Source organism: Acanthaster planci, linkage group LG19 (genome assembly GCF_054643075.1).
Source record: "Acanthaster planci isolate LZ-2023a linkage group LG19, COTS_SCS, whole genome shotgun sequence".
Lineage (NCBI taxonomy): Eukaryota > Metazoa > Echinodermata > Asteroidea > Valvatida > Acanthasteridae > Acanthaster > Acanthaster planci.
The window spans coordinates 2,208,668-2,225,180 of record NC_141795.1 but is presented as its reverse complement, the minus strand read 5'-3'; the positions used below and the strand labels follow the sequence as shown (position 1 = coordinate 2,225,180).

Below are 16,513 nucleotides of genomic sequence, written 5' to 3'. Positions count from 1 at the left end.
GGTAGTTTGAGAAGCTGGTCTGTGACAGGCGCATGGATGAATTTTACTGGGAGTTTAGACCTGGAAATGTGAAAATTATCAAGATGGTTTGAAAAGATATTGCCTGATGAAAGTCGGGAAAAGAATGACAAACAGTTGACAACTGTCTGCTTTAAGTAAGCCATCAAGGACAATATTTCCATTTTTTTTTTAATGATCATAATCTGTAATCAAAACTAACAAGGTGAGATATCCATACGCTAAAGAACTCGTTCAAGTCAACATCTGCACTGCAGATTTTGAAAACTTGCAACTCTCTGTTTCAAAGTATGCAGCATCCTTTACAACCCTTTTTCAATGTCGTCCAAGCATCTGATGCTGCCGACTACACATTTGAAAGTTAACTTACTCTTTGTAAGTACCCTGCACAATTACTGCCCCAAAATTAATTGACTCCCGAAAAATAAATACGTACATGTACATGGTATCCAACACGAAACAAACGTGTAAATTCTGGACAAGCCAAGCACTACTATAACCTTGATAAAATCTCTAGCGAACTATATACATGACATGTTTCATAAAATCTAATTAATTCAACACACTCTGCCACACCTCCGCATGAATACTCAAGGAAAAAGTAGAAATGGTATTCGACGTCACATATGAAACTATAAAAAAAGCAAAAACTTACAAGCAAGATAGTATATCGGGGAAAACACCAAACCAACAAAAAGTTTATTTACGGGTCTGTAATCTATCCCATTAAAAGGACCCCCCCGCCCTTAATTGGAATCTTCTGGGAGTATTAAATCGCGGACGTTTGGGAGGTCAGTTTTAATCACAAGGAGATGCACCAGTGCAGCAGTCTTCAATTCGTTATGTTTTTGAATATTGCAGACTGCTGGGGTAAATATTTGGAGCGCAAAGCTCACTGAAGCGTACCAGTGGAAAAGCCAAGACGTAGCAATTCCAATTTCGCAGACCCTTGTTTTGGAGAACGCTCGGCTTCAAATGTACATACATCAGTTTAAACCCGTTCAAGTTGTGTTTAAATACACCTGTGGCTCAACTCTTAGCTGATGGGGGGGGGCTTTGCTTGAGACAAGAACACCAGTAAGATTGTGTGAATCGAAAATGTTGATCCCTGTGTACATCAAAAACAAAAAAAGGCTGTATATACAGGTACTTGACATGGGCAGAGAATTTTGCCTTGAGTAACCACCGAAGACACATTCATACTAGTGACGAAAGAATAGGCAATATACCCTCAAGGGTTGCCTCATAACTATCCCCATCCCACATAAAAACTATTTCATAGGACTATATACAGATTCTTACTGCACTTCGCACATAGTTTAGCCCGAATTGTTTAAGATGAGTTGCATTACCACTCTGAGGTCTAACAAGTCCCTCAGAGTCAACCTGTTTGACTCTCTAAACCAATACAGGAACAATACATGTAGTTATATTTTGACAGTGTCATATCAAAACTTCAGGCAACGGAAACTTGGCTTAGACTCCAGGCTTCAAGAATTGAAGCTGTTTAGCTATCACTGAAGGCTCTGGCTCAGAAATAAACTCCCCATCTTGCGGCTGTGTGTAATTCACAGCTTGATACCTGGAGCAGAAGCCACAGCCCACTTCATTCTGTTCAAAAATGCTTGTGGCTTTACGAAATGGCGCCAGAGCCACGTCGCCACTGAATCCAAGATTTCCAAAAAGGGTTTGGTCAAGTTTTGTTTCTGACCAGAGAACACCAGAAAGGTCAGGCTCTTGCCTCCTCTATCAACACCGCCAAAGACGTATATCAACACAGTTGAGCAAGCTCCTTCAACCCCTCCTTCACCTTCCAATTATCACAAGAATATACTTTCAATCCTACTTTAAATACAAAGGAGTGATTCAAAACAACGTGTCATCACCTCACCACTAGGGCATCTCCTATGCAGTGCATTATGGGAAATAGTTATTCATTTGCTCACACAGTGGAACGGCATTCATTTTGCACCAGACAAGGACTTTACAGTTTAAGCATGCCTGTACAGGTGCCACTGAAGTTATGGTATTTCATTCTGTGAGAACTGTCGGAGTTTATTTTATTTTTCAGCAAAATACTGTACTATAATCAGCAAAATCTGGATAAATTACAGTGTTGTGGTTGAGACTTCTTACCTCCATCATGAGACCCCACGAGACCATCAGAAGCCACAAACTTTTCAAGTGAAGTGGAACAAAAGCATTCCTTTCTCACCGTGCACCATGTTCCTTGTGACTGGTCTTATGATGGTCTCAACTCCAACACTGGGTAGCTGACCAAGAAGCTAACAAGTAACTTCTTTGGAACAAACATTGGGCGGTGCGCTGTACTGGAGATCACTGCCACTAGGTCCTTATCAACAAACCAAGTTCAACTTTTTGCTATGTACATGATAGTGTGGACAAGGATTCCTGTTTTGATTGCCACCCAATAGTTGTGAAAATACTTCAATAAATAATTTAATATTTTTACAGTGATTGTTAACATCCATCCCTCTACTTTAGTCTCCACTTACTAATCAACGAGCTTTTAACAACCTACAGACAGTTAAAACGAGGCATTCAGGAGAAAAAGTCAGTCTGAGTTTGCAAAGAAATTGGAAAAGTTTTGGCAGTAGCATTATAAGCAAGCAAAAATTTTTGTAACACCGGACTTTTTCGAAATATAAAAAGCACATGTCTAGGGCAAACAAAATGGTCGTGGCCATTAAAAAGGACTGCTGTACAACGCCGCAAAAAAGGGAGATTTTACAAAAATGGACAACCTAAGTTTACCACGATCAAATTTCCTCTAGCAATTTATCACACACACATTTCTGGGTTCTAGCGACAATTTGGCGCGACAGTTTGATCTTTCTTCCTTTCAAGGCACTTGATGATTGCATTTTCACTTGAAAACACTTCGGTTTTCACGCCGGAACTGACGTAAAAAATAGTTGGTTGCTGAGACAGGGAGTGCCAAAAACAAACTATAGACGCGGCGAGCAGACAACAGCAGCCCTACAAACATTAGCATTTAAATAAGACAAGCCAGACAACCACTAGAAATGTTTACACAAAATGAAACAAAAAATATGTTTACAGCTTTGAACACAACTTTCAAACATGTCTACACTTGAAGCGTTCACAAACCTCTGAGTGTACATGTGGTTCAAGTTCTTCAAGTGCCCTGACGCTTTTTTACACAATGCCTGAATAAATCCCTATCATCTGATTGGTAGAGCGCCAGTCTCATGTCACTGAATTATTTGTTCAAATGCACAGCACAGCTGCATCACAAAAACAGGACATGGTGACCCTGGATCCATGGTCATAACAACTTCTGAACATTAAGGTGATGCGAGGATCTATTACGGCAGCGATTTTCTTTTCTTTATCTGTTCTGGCATTGTGTAAAAACCAATAATGAACGTGCCACATCTGTGCAATGGCAAGAATAATTTCATTCAACAACAAGACGAAAATATTCATCTGTCGACATATGAAATAATTCCTACCACTGCACTTATAAAAATCAATTATTTGTAAAGTACACATTGCTTGTAGACTAAGCACGGCAATGACTTAGTCTTTCAACAGATTGAAATAAATATACACAGTTACAGAGAAGTTAGGACCAATTTACGTACTGAGAACTCAATGTCAGGAACTCATTTGATGAGTGCGAGGCAGAGCGCGAGTAATGATGCCAAGCTGTCGCTAGTCTGCAGAGAATTTCACTGAAGCATTTGATTCACTCTGGACTTTCAGCACCTGCTCAAAAGTAACCTCTTACCTCTAAAATGTGACACAAGATCAATGCTTTTCTTTTAACATGCGGACCAACTTGTGGTGAAAAAGCTTCTTGAACACAAAAGGCAATATTCGTGGGAGGCAATCCTGCATCTGGACCCAACTTGTGCGCTTACAATTTCTTGTGGAAATCACACCTTCAGTGGAAAGAGCAGTGTTTGGTTAATCTTTTAGTATCCAATCTGGAAATAACGCGGCCCGAAGCTGCACACTCCTCCCGTTTTCCAGACACGGCCACGTTTGTCCAGAATCTTCAGAAAGCATTTCTGCTAACTTTGGGATACTCTGGTTAATTTTTGAAAATAACTGGCACATGTAAATCATCCTCCTAATCTGATTTACCCACATGCCTTGCAATTCTTACTGATTTCTCCAATTTGTCTTACTGTTTTTTGCATAATGATTACCACTTCTTCTCATAGCATTTGCCCGACATAAAAAAAAAGACAGACTGTCTAAAAACAGACAGGCATCTCGACACTATGCACTACTTCATTTTTGCCAGAGTTGGTTACCTGTCCTAACATTACATGTCACAAGAGTATTATGGCAGGGAACCAGTATGTTTATTTTTATCTGTCCATATCCAAGAAAATAAGTCTTTTGTACCATTTTTTTTTAAAAGTACATTTGATAAAAAAAAAATAATTGTGGGTTAAGGTTTGCCGTTGAATAACGAGATGAGGTCCTGGAGGGGCGCCAACTCTTTGGACTCGATCAGGTTGAATTCCTGGACAAAGTAGATGAAGTGCTTGAAGGAGGTGTTGAGGTGAGCCTCTTCCCCCAGCTTGACGATCTCCGAGAAGTGTTCATGGTAGACATGGGCATACACCCGAAACAGCCGCTTCAGTATCGTTTTGGCGATGGTGGAGAAATTCTTGGGGAAACTCACACCTGTTTGATTTTTTTTTCAATTGGAGAGAAGAATTGGCTGAAATTGGGTCAGTCAGAAACAGACATCTTTTACTGACAAATTGTGACCGATCCATTGTACTGAAGCTTGCCATTGCCTTAACCCTAACCCCCTAGGGTGTATGTAAAAATCATATCGAAATTGGAGGATTTGAAACTACTAGGGCTAGTTTATTGATACCTTTAAAAAAGATATTCACAGCTTCCTTAAGGGTATGGAAATTCTTTTTATTGATGAGAAACCATTGAGAACTACCACCCAGTTCCAGCAAAGAAAAAAACGTGAATAAGGTGGGATCAGAGCCTTTTCAGTGACTGTTTGTTGAGCATTTGAAAATCATAAAGAAATGACCAACGTATAAGCTGTAGACGTCCTGGTCTGAGATATTTATAATATCTATGCCAAAAATTTGCCGTGCAAAAGTTGAAGTAAGGTGCACGGTTTCCCCCGATGTTCGAGAAACTGACCACTAGACTAAGACCTGTCTGACTAGATTGTATGGAATCTGTCTCACCAATCTTTGAGGGGAATATCATCTCATCATCCAGCTGGTCTTGTACCCACGTCATGAGATAGTCAATGTACTTGGGCGCTGAGCATTTTATAGGCTTCTTGACCGTCTGCCCGTCCGCCCAGTGATATTCATACCTACAAATAATGACATCAAATTAAATGATGCTGAAAAGGTTCTCTGTCTGGGTAGGACATAAAACGTTGCACAGCCTTGTGTCAAGAGGGGGCTCCCCACCGCGCTGTGAATTTTCTGAGATTTTGCACCCAACATGACTACTGCCACTGTGTAAATTGAACTCACTCGGAAACATGGCTATGGCAAACCAATCGGATGGCTTAATGAGCTGGTTCTACCACGTCCCATGAAAAACACGGACCAATACCTTCATTTTTTTTCCCACACGGTACAAAGATATTCCTATCACACTTCGAGAGATGAGAAGATGACCTAACTACTGACACGACACAAGCACAATTAACAGTTCTGGGTGGAAAAAAAAAAGAGATTGACCACATAAATGGGTCATTCCATGAGGTTGGGGCACAATTTGTGACGGTGTGCTTGTTACATCCCAGATTTTTACCACGTGTCATGACCTGTAGAGTACGTCATTTACTCAGTGAAAATAACACACACCTCTGTATTCAGCCTTGCAAGATGTATAACAATGCCAATGTGGAAAACACATGCAGGGAAATAGCTGTTCATTTTTACGGAACCCATGTAACAATTGACACCGTCAAAAATTGTGCCCCAACCTCATGGAAGTGACCCAAATATGACAAGTCAAGACCCCTTGATTCAGTCAAAACCATTTGGGTGAATTTCCAAGCCAACCCATAAGATACACAAATGATAAGCAAGTAATTTCTTGCCAAATGGCCGTAGAAGGACTGTGTCAGTGGCATGTAACTGATCTCCACATTCTCACATCAAAAAGGGATTAAAAGGTGCGTGATATACATGTGTGACCTTTCCCAAAATGCTGTTGCTATGGTGAGACTCCAAAAGTCCCGTCACCTGACTCACTTTGGGCCTGCCGACATGACGGGGCATGATTCAGACGTGCAGAACTCTGTGATGGTGCCGTACAGCATGTTGATTTGATTGAAAAAGTCCACAGCTGACATGAAACAAAAAGACAAAAGAAACGGCCAGAAGAGACTGTTAACTGCAGAAGTGGCACTAACTGCAGTACATCGGAAATGCTTTCCGTACTTTTTCAGCTCCAAGGGAATTTATGTGTATTCCACAAAATGTGACAATTTCCAACAGTAGGAAAACATTTTGACACCGTTTTAAACGAGTGAAAAAATTTTTTCAACACCTTTACACTCAAGTGGAAAAACGTTTCCATGTTTTTTTGCAGTACCTAGTAATGAATGTGAACCAAAATTCTTCTCAGTGGAAGGGGGGGTCAATTTTGAGGTTTTTTTTTTTTCTAAGCAAACTGGTGAGTTCCATCCACGCAGAGACCGTGTAATCAACACAATTCAACTGCCTGTGCTGAATGCATGCTGAGCCACAACTCATGTAAACCCATGCACACATGCGGTGAGTTCCCACCACAGGACCATCGCTGCTCAAGTCAAAGCATGCGACTTCTTGTCCCTGTGCAGAGCGGCTTCCCACATGGCCTCCTGGTTCCACAAAAAAAAGGGACTCGCCGTCAGCGCGGCAACAGAGCTCGCTCGGTACAGCACCCTCGTCGGTAAGCCGTGTGCACCGGATGCGATCTTTCTGCACTTACTGTTGACAGCCACCCACTCGTTCTGATCCTCCCCGTCCGGCAAGACCACGGCCAGCCTCAGGTTGCCACTGCCCAAGGTAGCCTCAGCGTGCTTCATCAACTCATACTGGTGCGTCCCCTCTGGAATGTTCTTCTTTGGCTTGAAGGTCTTTGTCGACCTTCCGCCGCTGTTAAAATGAAGAAAATATTACAAACACGGCAAGAATCGCGTTTATTTATTTACATGATTCCTTTTTTAATCATCATTTTCCTGGAGGAATAAGCATGTACAGTGCAGTTCAACCGCTTCCCAGATTATACATTCAAGTCCATCACACAGTAAGTCCTTTCAAAAGGCCAGTCATAAGTAACAGGGTAAGAAATGACAAAAGAACGCTTTTGCCACAGCTCATTTGAATTTCTTGTGACTTGGCTCAAGACCAAATGACTTGTGATGGACTTTTGTTCCAAAATAAACCAGCAACAATACTGCACAAATTATTGGTGATAGTCTGCATCCTGATTCCGGGCAGTAAAAAAGAAACACTGAAATCCACAAATTTCTTCCCAAAATAAAATGCCTATTACATATGGGACATGGTGTGAAAGAAACGGTGGACTTGCCCAGAAACAAAGCCTTCTTTGGTTCATAAATAAAAGTTGGCCTAACTATGAAAGAGGAAAATATGGGTGACTGGATTCATTTGGTGAGCCTCCAGAGAGGGGTGAAAGTCCTGCAGTGTATACTATGTTGACAAAAAGACAATATCCCTTCTGTTTAATCAGATGTATTCAAGTTCCATTTGAAACACCTGATGGCAACCATCCCTTTCCTTTTTTTCATTCCTATTTTTCTTTGAGCAACTTGCACTATATCAAGTGATATTATCACTTAGGGGAGCGGGTTAGCGAAGCGTTTCTTTCCTCGCTTTGCAACAGTGAGGCCCAGGTTTAAGTCCCGGCTTGGCCCAGGCTTTAACTGCATATGGTTTCCAGTCCATGCGCAGGTTTTCTCGGGGTACTCCGGTTTCCTCCTGCCTCTAAAACTGGACCTTTTTCCTAACTCAATAGGGACCCCGTTGGAAATAAGTTGCAAAACTGTCAATAAATCCAATCCAATCAACACTTAAACGAAGACAAATTTCTTTTCTTGTACATGTAGCTTAAAGGGCTCAAGGAAAAGACTTTAAGCACAATCCTTGAAACGATCTTTACACTCCAGTAATCTTGATTTTGTGAGTAGCCAAAAACACTTGACACAGGGTTAGATTTTGATGGTGGTTTTTATTTGGCATTTTGCCAATCATTTTGAAAGTCACAGAAGCTTGGTCACATACAAGTATGTACATGAAGCCAAGTGTGGATTGGGGGGGGGTTAACAAAGCAATGTCCCTCCCCCCCCAAAAAAATATTTTGAAAAATAATGAAAGGGCAATTTTTGTCTTGTTTTCATTTCCCTTCCTTCAAAAAACACTTGAAAAGCTTTGAAATGTAGCCTTATCCCTAAGACCAGCCAGAAAAGATTACATGAAGACAAAAAATGCACACTTTTTGCCCCTTCCCCCCCCAAAAAAACACCCCAAGTTTGGCCCCCCCTGTCTGGTTCTGGATCTCCCCTAGCATGTAACCTACACAGTACATGAGCCAACAGTAGACTCATGCTTTCTGTACCATTCACAAGAAGTCATTATAAATGCACGCCTCATGCATAAAGCCACGTTGTGTAAAAACTGCTTCAGCCGGCGATAAGAATGAAAGTCACTGCCCGCAAGGCATGGGCCCCATAAAAGGCTTTACAATCAGTGCTAAAAATACCTCACGGCAACACAGAACCTCCAGGTGGTTCACAGAAATATCTTTACTTTTCCATGTCCTTATCAGACTCAAGCGCAGCCCAGATTCCATGTTGCTGATGCATGTGTACGTACATGTACATGTACATGTACATGCAAGTTGTTTTGAAGGCACATACGCACTGTACATGTACCATGTGATTTATTAACACACAGAATTTAATCAGGGGTGAAGGGTCAACGTGGGTATCACTTGTGTTCTATCAAACTTTAGTACATGAACATGTATCAGGTTCGGTATCTTCAGTCCTATACAAAACAATCAGATCTACATGTCAGATCAGGATGTGAACCTAGCACTTCTGACTTGTTTGTGCTTATGCCGAGTGACGTCTTTTGCGGTTTGGGGCTTTTTTAATCTTAGTGCAAAACAGTGATAGCATTCAGTACCAAAAGACAACACTGTATATATGAAAGATTATATCTTTCTTGAACACAAATTTATCTGTTGAAAGCTTTGTTTACATATACATTGAAATATTTAACAACAAAACCCTTCACGGGTGATGGAGAAACCAGGAAACATTAATCATGTTTCGCAAAATTTGTATTTCTGTAAAACCAAATTGTGTCTGTTTGCATAGTTACTTTTGTCTTATAAAGGTTTAACATTAAAACTTCCTATGAGTTTATTTTCCATCAAGGTGATTTTTATTTATATCATGTTTCACATCCGGACAGGCATGTTCCTTGCCAACTGTTTGTCAAACTTCCATGGCTTGACAGCCTTGCTTCATTCCACATCCGACACTAAATAAAATGGCTCAGAACAAAGTGTTGGTCATCCGCAAACAATCAAAAAGTACTAGAAAATTCTGCAAGTCAAAACCAGGGTTGTTGATTTTTCAATTTTTTAAATTTAAGTTAAAAAAAATTCGGATTTATTCATTTCAATCAGATTTTTTATTTCAATAAAATTGGAGACAAGCTGGCCCTACTATCTGTTTAAATCAGCAAACCCTGGTCAAAGTCCAAGGAGGGGAAATTGGGTTTATCTTGGGATCCACTACACAGGTAGAAACTTCAATCCACAGGGAAAGTCTTTTACCCTGTGCGAGTACACGTGCGTTTTCCTAACTACACATAGTTTTGGGTATCTCTCCGAGTACAATAGTTACCACAGGATTCCAACAAATTTGTATGCCTAAAACTGTACTAGGACACGTACGTAAATGAACAATCTTTCTCTACACTGCTAGGCTTCCAAAAGATTTTGTTTTGCCTTGCAAACAATATCTCAACTCCAACTGTATTTACTTCCAATCTACAAGTGCAAGTACAGTACACACAATGCCTTACTCTTGTATTAAGAGCCTGTATGTGTACACATGTACTATTCTGTCCAGGAACTTTACAATTGGTCAAAATAATTATCTGAAGTTAAGGCCAGATAAGGTGACCTGATGTTGACCAGTGACCCTGATCTTTTATTACATTGCCTTGGGCTGGTGTTTTGGCATTCTTGTCCCACACAGAGGGTGTTTTTCATTCTGATAACCAAAGCCGACACTTCCATTTGATGAATAATTTAAAGGAAACTTCTGCCAAGCCGCTTCTTTTGCTATGGACCAATGCCTTTTTTTCTTCTTTTTTTTGGAATGACCAACTAATTACAACCTTGTACATGAACCTATTACTTTTGATTAAATGAATCCAATTCTGACAGCTCAACAAACACAGGCAAAGAAAAATGCTGAGTGATGCATTTTTTTTCTAACGTTGACGTAAAATTAATCCAAACACAAGCAGCTATAAAACTGAACAGAATCACACATGTACAGTTGCCAGTTTGTGAAACACATTTGGAGAATTTTTGTCTCTAAGGAAAGCATGTTTTCTCTGATTTTATCTGCTCATATAAATATGGAAGCATCCAAATCGAATGTAGTGTCATTGGTCTTTAGAGCTCAACTATAACAAGTTTCAAAGGGCTTTTTTCTGTTCATGCCAAGATGCGAATTCTGAATGTAGATTGTGTCATTAAGAGAAAATGAGGGAAACCCTTGCCCAGTATTCGCAGTGGATAAACCCTTGTGTATTCCAAACAATGGCTACATGCATTGCTGCCATATATTTATTTGAACAGATAAAATCAGAGAAAACATGTTTTCCTTAGAAGTGCTCTTTAAGTGTGTTATGTGCATTTCCTCCAGATATAAAATCTCAACTCTCTTTTCTGGAATTTGTAAACAAGGAAATGTCAAAAAGACCTGACATGGCATTCCTTATGAATTCAATTAAAGCTCTGCTCACTCAAACTCTTCTCAACACACAGCTTCAATCCACGTGAATCTGATGAAGCAAGGAAGCTTCAATTCAATCCTGAATAAAACACATTCAAGGATACCTGCAATTCATTTTCCTACACTCATTTTCACACATCCACATGCACGTCATTATACTTTTGCTTGATGTATGAAAACTGTTTGAAGTCCTTTAGGACTTTAATTGAAAAAAGTTCACTGAATTGTCCAAGCTTTTCCAGGTAAGTGAGGGTGCTGTTGCAGTGTGATGTAAATTGGTAAAGACACTGTTAACATTTTCATGTTCAAATTTCTTAAACCCAAATTTGTTCTGAAGTTGAAAACCTTTCTGAAAATAGGTAGCTCACTGCCTCAATGCCACATACATGTACTTACAAAAATACAATAAGCTGCCAAAGACATAAAACTTTTTTACAGCAAAACATAGAAAATTCTGGCAGGTGGTTATTGTTGTTTTTTAAAGTCCAAGATGACATCATAGTTTTGCTCATGAATATACAGATTTACATTTGCATAAAAAATTAAAAGGCTCAAAAATATAGATCAAAATAGCGACACAAAAATTGAATAAGATGCAAATTGGCACAACTGAGTAATTTCAAGGGTTGTAGTTAACTAGTTTGATTGCTTAGTACATTTAAGTACTTTTCATGACCAAACCTCAGAAACTAGTACCCACAACAGTTTTATTCTGAAACTTGGTTGAGGCTTGAAGTTACACACGACTCAATAGGAACTGGCTACGGCCACTACCATAGACTCGTGTGTAATACATGTACATGTATCTAGCCACAGCCAAGTACTTTAGACTTACGTGCACTCTATTCGAATTTGTGCATCTTTTAGAAATATGGTGTACATGTTCTTCCCAATTCACTGCAGGCCAAACCCATGTTAGGCCAAACAAAGAAATAATCGTATTAATTTCCTATTACACCAACAAACAGGCATAGGTAGGTAAACTGTTTCCTTCTTTCATTCTTTACTTTTTTTTGAAGCCAAAACAATCGGGATGCATGATGGTCAATTAGCAAACTAACCTATGACCACAGCCACAAAATGCAAATACCATTGGTGCATGCCACACTTCCTACGAGACACACAGATTGATACACTTCTACGAAATTGAAACCAGCTGAATATGTACAACACATATTATGTACACCGGCAAAATATACACGTACTGTACAGGTGTACGTGTACATGTTCAATAGTGAAGTGGGCTGACCCCCCGCGCATTCACACTGTGAACCTGTAATTCCCCAACTGAGGAAACCTGACATTTAGCAACTATTTTTGTCAGGAAAATGACAAGTACACATCCCGTTCCTTCAAAATGATGGGGTCACGGGGTCAAAAGCACATGAATTTTAATGACACATTGTGCAGTGTACAGTCCGTGTATGATCTATGGAATGCAATTATGCTAATCTGAGAAATCAAACATTTATGATAGAGACTGTGAGGATGCAGATGAGCCGCTACCACTCCCCTTGGGACCATTAATGTTTGACTAAAAACAAACACCCAGGCATCCGCTGTCTGGTGTGGGTCCCAAGAATACTGTACCAGCAGGAAACTATTCATCACGCCCAAATTAACCAAGTCATGAATATCAAAACACATCTGTAATACAGAGCAGATAGAAGTCGCACCGTAGGTCCGTATCGAAGTGAAACCAACCCACTGAAATATTCACCAGTGTGTAAATTTCAGCCAGGCTGCTATTTTCAGCATTCTGAGTGGTCAGAACAAAGGACTTGTTTTTGTTATATTCTGCAACCTGCCCGCTGGGTTGAAGGAATTTGTGGGATTAAGCAAGGTATGTGAAACCCAATGAAAAGCATTTAAAAGAGGCTTCTAAGAGAATAAGAACCACTGATATGCAGAGATACTTCAAAATATACCAACATGTATCATCTCATTTCTTACTTGTTGCGTTCTTCTCTCGTTACCTTCGGTGAGACCTCACAGCACTTTCAAAAGGATTATGTGAAACTCCACACTAAAATGCATTACTCTGGGGAGTGAAAGTGGGTGGGGCGACAGGGAAGGGTGTGAAAATTCTCCCAAACTGATAGCCAACCCCAGCTTTCCAACTTAGCTCTTCATTTTTCAATTCAGGAATCCTTGTTGACGAGACATCACAGAGCAGCCTTTATACATTCATTGTACCAAACAGTCTCTTTTATTACCTAGAGTACAAAGCCACCATTTATTACCTGGGTAATAAAAATCTACATGTAGCCCACTCATTTAATACCCCCATGCTGACATCCAGTTTTGGTGGATATAAATAGATTCACCCTGTATCTCTGACTACACCCGATAGAGAATTTTTTTTACACCATAGGTGCACGTACTGTACATGTAATAAGCATGAGTCATACCGGTGCCACAAATACAATCTATTATTTATCGTAATCAGTGTCTTTGTTTTTCGTCATGAGGAAAATAACAAAACAAGCTTTTGCCAGTTTGTCAAGGTGAATAAAAAACACTGTTGTTGGCAGATTCGGTGTTTCAATCAAACTGCATTCTGCTATTTTAAGGGGTGTGTGCTTTAACCCTGTAAGTATTCCAAAGTTTTTGGTTTTTAACGCAGAATTGACAGTCGCAACATATTAAACTACTGAAAACATATCCTGAAAGGGGGACTTTTAGTGGCCTGGGTTTACTGTTGAGGAGCCAAAACTCAGAGATACCGTAAATGCTACTGTGTGTAACCCGAAACAGTTCAACATAATGCTATGTGGACTATTTGGGATATAAATGTTTATTGACACGAAAAAAAAAAAAATTGTTATGCATTTGGGTACCTACTGTGTATGAATCAGATTATACAGAGCACATACAAGAAATAATGCACTGAAACCTGAAATGATGGCTCAACTTTGTCCAGTATCGGGCTAATCGGCTGATCTGCACAACACCTCGATCGCTCCGAGTCTGCGTGATTGGTCGATCCTGCATGAAATCTCCAACTTAACCAACCTTTTTTGAGAACAATCTTCAACAGCCGTGAAAGAGAAAGGACAGGTGACTACCTAATGGGTGGAACTGCGGACAAGTCATGCAATAAGACGGACCAATCATGCAAAGATCAAACAATCGCACCGATCATATGCTTTTATTTTACATGTCTAGCCTGATGCTGAAGTATTTCTCACTACTGGGGAGGAGCACACAGTGTGTGACGAATCCATGAACGCAAACAATTAGCTGCTTATGGCTTCAGCTGCTGTACACAGCCACATGTTGTAACACAAAACACTAAGGCAGAGCCCTCAAATGTTGCAAAGACAAAGTTTGCATTTTACAGCGAGAAATACAGTAAAAACACTACATTATTAAAGACAAGAGTCACTATTTATGGCATTTGACTTGCTTTTCTTCAATGTTGGGACTGATATACCTTGGCTTTTTAAATATATTACTTACATTTTTTCAGTTTACTTGGAAACCCAGCTCTGCGGCTCATGGCATGGCCACTGAGAAGTCGCGAAGCATGAACATAAACATGTACATGTAGGCCTGCGTTAGGCCAAGAGATGGGTTTCCAAATTCCAAGCAGGGACTGCTTACTCCAGCTAGACACTACCGATTACTTGACGGCTGATGAGTAAAAGTGACAGGCATAAGCCTTTGTACACCCATATATATATTAAATTCATGGAGTCCAGTTTGAAGGCACTCATAGATTTGGCATTTTATTTTACAGCTCTTCCACGTATCATGTGTTGATCACCTGTTGGCTAAAGAAAAGCTGACTCAACACTCAGCTTAATGATTTGCACAGTCCCTGCCTATACAGAGGGATGCAACGCTTCGTGACATCAGCGAACTTCACAACCTGTCGCAGTAAAAACAAGGTAGGACCTCCTACGTGTTAATTACAAGTCAGAGCTGTTTTTGCCTCGCTGTGACCTCGCGTTGTGAAAGCCCTCGAATGAACACAAAATGCCCGTCCATATCTTCTTTGAACGCCCTCTCGTAGTAGATTCAGATGTCATCTTGAAGAAGTAATGCTAATCTACATCCTCTAGTCATCTGGTCATAGTTAACTATACTCTGTAACTTTGGCCCACACAAAAATGAGTGGAAGAAAAAAGTAGAGGTGTCCTTAGCATGTTGTTAAGCTTCAGGACTATATGGGGTTTTGTCAAATACACAGGTGTCCGAGTCAGCGCAGAGAGTGGCGAAATAACACACCAACAATTATTACTTAGGCCTAGGATACAGGTTTTCTGTGTGTACACCTAGGCATACGGATCGGCTGTTGTGTAAGTGACAACGGTAAGAAAGCTACGACGGACCCGGTCGCAGGGCTACCCGTCATCACACAGTCATGCACACACATTCGATTCACAAAAGAATATGAACACGGACTAAGCCCACAGATACTCACAACAGAAAGCTCATTTTCGACGCCACGGTGGCTGGTTATTGCTGTTCATCTACCCTGTGAGAAAACTACAACATATGTACGCAGTACCACGAGAAAACACAACAGACACAGTTGGAAGAAATTCACAACGTAGCCGGGTCATTTACGCGTCACTCTGCACTGTAAGTTAGTAAGTCTGACTGTGCGTATATGCGCATGTGACACATACATGTACATGTACATGTACTGTAGATGTACATGTACATGTGTACGAGCATTCGTGAAGCATACTGGGCATTATATTAATACGTGGGATGGGAAAGTAGCGCCCTCTCTTTTGATTGTAATGACAATTTTTTTTTTTTTGAGAACGGTTATTTTGATGGACTAAATCTCTCTCTCAACACGGATAAACGTTTTCTGAAAAGACCATAGAGTTGAATATGAAAAACTGTTAAATTGATAAAATCTAACTCCAAGGTAAAGACAGAAACCATAATAGATAGTTACTTGGGCAGGGGGTCCCTTGAGAAAAAAGGGACTTTTTATATGGTAAAGGATAAGGACGAGGCGAGAAAAGGCCCGCCCGTGAATTGATTCCTCTTTTCAGCGAAGATGTTGACTACCCTTTTTCAAACAGAAAGGAGTCACACATTCTGGCAAATGAGCAGAGAATTTTGCAGGACAAACCAAGACATATTGGTTGTTAAAGCACTAACAAATTCACAACGGGACCTGTGAGATATTAGCCGCTCGTCACAATGACAGAGTCACAGCGCCCTCACATGATGAGGGATATGGACGTGCACGAGTTAAACCGAATTATGCCAGTCCAAAATATGTTTTAATATAATTAAAAATAATAATAATTTATTCATTCATAAAGCACAATTTCATATAGATATGTTCAAATGCGCTGTACAATGAAGACATTAAGCGTGGAGCAATGAATACATTTAAACATGGCTGAGCCGATGGCATACAAGGGCGCCTTGGGCAGCCGCAAAACCGGCCCACATTCACCAACATCAGAAAAGAAGAGA

At 40.2% G+C, this 16,513-nt stretch overlaps 1 protein-coding gene across 1 annotated transcript; it reads right to left on the bottom strand.

Moving 5' to 3' along the window:
• Nucleotides 1-147: 147 nt before the first annotated feature.
• LOC110986421 (MOB kinase activator 1B) lies at nucleotides 148-15,705 on the bottom strand. Its single transcript, XM_022248688.2, has 5 exons — nucleotides 15,492-15,705; nucleotides 6,988-7,154; nucleotides 6,267-6,360; nucleotides 5,238-5,371; nucleotides 148-4,704 (listed from the first exon to the last, which is right to left on the bottom strand). Exons 1-5 carry the CDS (start codon nucleotides 15,503-15,505, stop codon nucleotides 4,466-4,468), a joined length of 648 nt encoding a protein of 215 aa, XP_022104380.1. The 5' UTR covers nucleotides 15,506-15,705; the 3' UTR covers nucleotides 148-4,465.
• Nucleotides 15,706-16,513: the final 808 nt, after the last annotated feature.